Genomic DNA, 4558 nt, shown 5'->3' with positions numbered 1-4558 from the left:
AGAGTAGGAGGCTCCTCTACTTTATCCCATATTGTAGAGGAGGAGTTTATCCCATTAACAAAGAGGTAGCCTTAGCAGACACAACCCCTAGATGCAATATCACAAGTTCTTGCTTCAATGGCAAGAACTGCGGGTGGGGGTGGTTTGGGGGAGGGGCGGCACCTGCCATTCTAATCTAGAGATGAAGAAAATACACTTGCTCAAGCACAAAGGAATATACCATACCCAAAGTGGATGAAATGGTTTTTTGATTGGAAATCTCCATCGTCATAAATAAAAGAGAATAGAAAAGAAAAAGTGGGCATAGGCACACATTATCAATATGGCCTTGATGACTAAGATAATAAAGATACAAGAGCCTCCAAATAGAGGAGTTGAAGTGGGCATAGCCACACATTATCAATATGGCCTTGATGAGTAATATAATAAAGGTGCATGGGCCTTCGAACGAGGGGGTCCATGTGAAGTGAATATTACTCCTTTATGAGGAATCACACTTGAGAGCTTGTGGATTATCCAAAGAAACACAAGGTCATTACATTCCAAAGTGACATATTTGATGGTACATTCAAGAAGTACAAGGCACAACTCATGGTGGATGGATCTGCACAAGTTGGGGATTACACTTTCATGAGACATCTTAATCGAACGGTGAATCTAAGTCTCTTAAGTCTTACCAAGGAAAGCACACAAGAAACACCAACTCGACAGCTAGAACTAGAAGGGCAAAGTTCAATCAAACATACAAAGAAAGTTGACGGTGGTGGCATCAAAGCTTTCGTCATGGATGGGCAAGCGATTTTCCGCTTTCGCTCAGTAAGCTCACAAGGTAAGCCAGAAGCCTTAAACCTCATGTAACGTAGCACCACCTACTATCAATTGGACACTAACATATACCTGAAAATGATTGAAAATTTAAAAACCAAAATAAAACGAAAGAACAAATAAACAAAACCACCGCATGTGAACACTCTCTAAACACACCCACCTGCACCCAAAACACACTCGCAAATGCACGCCCTCTAAAATCCCACATGCACACCCCCTCTCGACACTTGCATGCATGTGAATACCCCCCGTTATCCATGCACTTGATTGAAAACAACCACGGTCCACAACGAACATGAATTGACAGATGCAATGTTTCTTGACCTTCAATGCACTTGAAGAAAACTCAGTGTAGACATTGACAACTCCTTGCATAGGGGGACACTTACCAAAACATCACATCTTCAAAGTCACAAGTTGGTGACAGGTTTAGCTCTCCTCTTTGAAGGAAGATGAAGCCCTAAATAATGAAGACTTGGAGATCTAAACCAGGAAGTCCGATTTCTGAAGGAAGGTGACTGCCAAACCAACAAAGAAGTCCAATGGTTGCAAAAAACAAAGATATCAAAAAAGAAGACTGCCACATGTGATAATGCTATTGAAAGTTCTATTTATTATAGCAGAAGGTAGAGATGCTCTTCTTAACCTTACAACATGCTCTTTAGTTAGCTGTTTATTTAAATACCTTCTTGTTCAAAATGCAATATGAAAACAATTGGCTCTACACCCACTAAGGTGGATCACTTGATAATGTGACTAGGTAACTTAAGCAGACTTATCTAGCACATCTTGCAGACTGCGGAGTCCTTCAGCAGAAATACTTCTCCGGACCAAAAACTTTGTCAACAGCTTGGGTGGAGGACTTGTTTGAAAACAGACTGTTACTACTGTCAGATTGTCACCAGTATCTCTGCGCAGCGCCTCATCCACAAGTTCACGAGAACATTGTTCCGGGTCGTTGTGCTGTTGCAGCTTTCTGCGAGCAAAATCCACCGCATTCTGACTTGTAAAAACATCCCACAAACCATCACAACCAATTATCATGAACTCATCTTCTTCTGTCAAGAAAGCTTGCTTCACTTCCGGTTCTGCACTAAGAGGGCAATTCACACCCTTCAGCCCCTTGATGTGCCAATTCCCAATAGCTCTTGCAACACCAAGCTGTCCGTTTAAGTAACCATCATCCACAAAACCTCCAAGGGCTTCAATGCGGCTTCTTTCCATTACACAAGAAGGCTTGTGATCCCTTGACAACTCGATTGCCTTGCCCTTTCTGCAGAGAACAGCTCTACAATCCCCTGCATTTGCGACAAAAATTTTTCTGCACGCAGCACGTCAACAATATTACTACATAGACTTGGCAAAGACTGAATCTCTGATGTCATATTACTATTTTTAGAAACCAAATCTCTGATACCACAAGAAACCCAATAAAGTATCAAACCACACCTTCCAAGCACCAGCACAGTTAAAGCTGTTGTGCCAGAAGACAGACCCTGGTCTGTGGAACAGGCTTCAGCAAAAGCTGTGTCCGCATGCAAAAATGCATGATGCACAGCCTTCTCTACCGCAGTTGGGAAAGCCGCATCCTTCACAATGAAATTGAGCAACTTGTCTTTGACAAACTGTGCTGCATCTCTTCCACCATGCCCATCAAACACCTGAATCGAAACAATGATAACGACATTTTAGCAGGACAGGCAAAGGAATGTAAGGAAGACAGAAAAAGGGATTTTGGGGGAGGAAGGAGGGGAGAGGGTGGGTTGGGTTGAGGTTGATTGGTTTGGAGCTCACTTGGGCACACAAAAGTGACCAGTCAATCGCATTGCACAATAAGGCTTCAAGCTAGCATGACTCACCCCATAGTACGATCCAGGGCCTTGTCCTGCCACCATTGAACCCAAATGTTCCACTAAGTCATCAATGAGTACATGCTCGTCTTCCATAGCCGGCCTTGATCCTCTGTCATACCACACCCCTGAACGAATTGCAGGCTTGAACTCGACAACAACAGAACTTTGACCTGGTTCAGGCTGCAGTAACAACAAATCTTTGCCAATCAGCCTTCCCCTAAGAAAGAGTCTCATACACATGTATCTGTGTATATAAAGGAAACTGTGAAGAATGTCACGAATTATAACGACAACTTCCAATGACCTTCTGCTACAGAAGTATGAAACATGGCATACAACATGGAACATACATATGCAATGTTGACATCAAAATGACAACATCAGTAAGCGAACCTTGTGAAGCGTGCACCCATTCGCTGAGAGCTCAAGTATAGTGGGCAAGGGGACCACTTTAGCAGTTTGAGCGGTTTCAGTTTTCTCTAAAGATGATGATGGTGATGATGAGCTTCTCCTGTCATCATCCCCCACAGAGCTTGGCTCCATGGTTGCTCCTTCGAAAGCACTCACAACAGATCGAGTTACTCCGGTACCGGCTGGCATCCTTGACGTCCCTGCTGTGCATGAAGATGCTGCCTATGGTGCCTTCTTTGATATTATATAGTCGTAGTACGGCCTGAAAGCTCTCTCGCTGCTTTCTCTATGCTTCAATGTCGGCTGTAACAGTCGGAAGAACAAATTCGGAAATGTGCGCCCTGTGTTGATTCGCTGAATTACAGCCTTATTTCAGGATTTTGTTCGTCCTTTTTCCTGCGTATTTTTCCATGGTGAGAAGGGACAGAACCCATTTCATAGAGATTTGATTGGACGAAAACCCATTTACTATTTTTCGGAAGAAGCTAAAAAGCGCATTTTTTTAATTTTACAAAAAAAAAACTAAAGAATACAGAGAAAAGCACGATTCAAGCACATAAGAAACCCTAAATACAACCTAAAAAGCACAGAGAAAAGCACGGAAAACCCTAAAAAGCACAAACCCTAAAATGTGCTAGGAATCAAGCACAAGAAATATATTTTGGGCTACAATGATTTTTAAACAAACAAAAACCCTAATCTGTACAGAAACACACAGCTATGTCTACTACGGATTTTCTCGCCCAGAACCTAGCTTCCAATCTGGCCTGCACAAAACACACAAACCTCGATTTTGGCACAACAAACCCCAAATGATATAAATCAGTTTCTTCACAGTTAAACCAGCAATTAATTTGCAATAATTAACAACAATATAATTCGAATTAGCAAGGGGTACTTCAGACCTCAGGTCAAAAAAATATCTCAATGAAGATGGGGTCTCGCTATACACTACACACTGCATTAGACTCTGGCCTCAAAAAAACCTGTTTTTTAAAAGAGTTGTTCTTGTGTTGTTGTTCTGCTCTTTAAAAATCTCCTCAAAAAGTCACCCTTGGATTCCCACTATTTGAAAGTTGAGATCCCTTTTTGTTGCGCGAGCAATGATGCCACTTGTATTTATGCTAATGGCTTTCCTAAAAGCATATTCTATATTATTCCAAACATCACCCACAAAAAAAAAAAGAGGATATGTTTTCTTACCTATGTATTTCTTATGGTGGCTAAGCCCTTTTTACATGTAACATGGGCACGTGTGTGGATGGGGAAGAGGTACCAAGATGCGAACACGACATCTTTCACATGCAAGGATCTAATGCTGAAAGGTCGGTTAGACACATCTTTGAATGGAATATCGATGATGAATTCAAGGAAAGAGAAAAAGGAAAAACGAAGGCATGCATGTGAAAAAAAAAACGTCAATCATAGACTCGTCTTTGAATTTATGAACAAATAAAGAAAAAAGA

General features: G+C 41.7%; 1 protein-coding gene across 4 annotated transcripts; it reads right to left on the bottom strand.

The window, feature by feature from the left end:
• Positions 1 to 1415: 1415 nt before the first annotated feature.
• LOC147637209 (putative protein phosphatase 2C 57) lies at positions 1416 to 4163 on the bottom strand. Of its 4 annotated transcripts, XM_086800824.1 has the most exons (6): positions 3998 to 4102; positions 3809 to 3859; positions 3075 to 3488; positions 2688 to 2861; positions 2278 to 2489; positions 1416 to 2149 (listed from the first exon to the last, which is right to left on the bottom strand). In XM_086800824.1, exons 3-6 carry the CDS (start codon positions 3279 to 3281, stop codon positions 1594 to 1596), a joined length of 1149 nt encoding a protein of 382 aa, XP_086656950.1. In that variant the 5' UTR covers positions 3282 to 3488; positions 3809 to 3859; positions 3998 to 4102; the 3' UTR covers positions 1416 to 1593. The 4 variants fall into 4 exon arrangements, with proteins under 4 accessions (XP_086656950.1, XP_086656949.1, XP_086656952.1 ...); XM_086800823.1 differs by lacking the exon at positions 3809 to 3859 and having other exon boundaries at positions 3998 to 4129; XM_086800826.1 differs by lacking the exon at positions 3809 to 3859 and having other exon boundaries at positions 3991 to 4103.
• Between the last annotated feature and the right edge of the window lie 395 nt (positions 4164 to 4558).

The sequence above is a fragment of the Cibotium barometz genome, chromosome 7 (assembly GCF_041138505.1).
Source record: "Cibotium barometz isolate CiBa-2024 chromosome 7, ASM4113850v1, whole genome shotgun sequence".
Classification (NCBI taxonomy): domain Eukaryota; kingdom Viridiplantae; phylum Streptophyta; class Polypodiopsida; order Cyatheales; family Cibotiaceae; genus Cibotium; species Cibotium barometz.
This window is presented reverse-complemented; position numbering and strand designations above follow the sequence as displayed.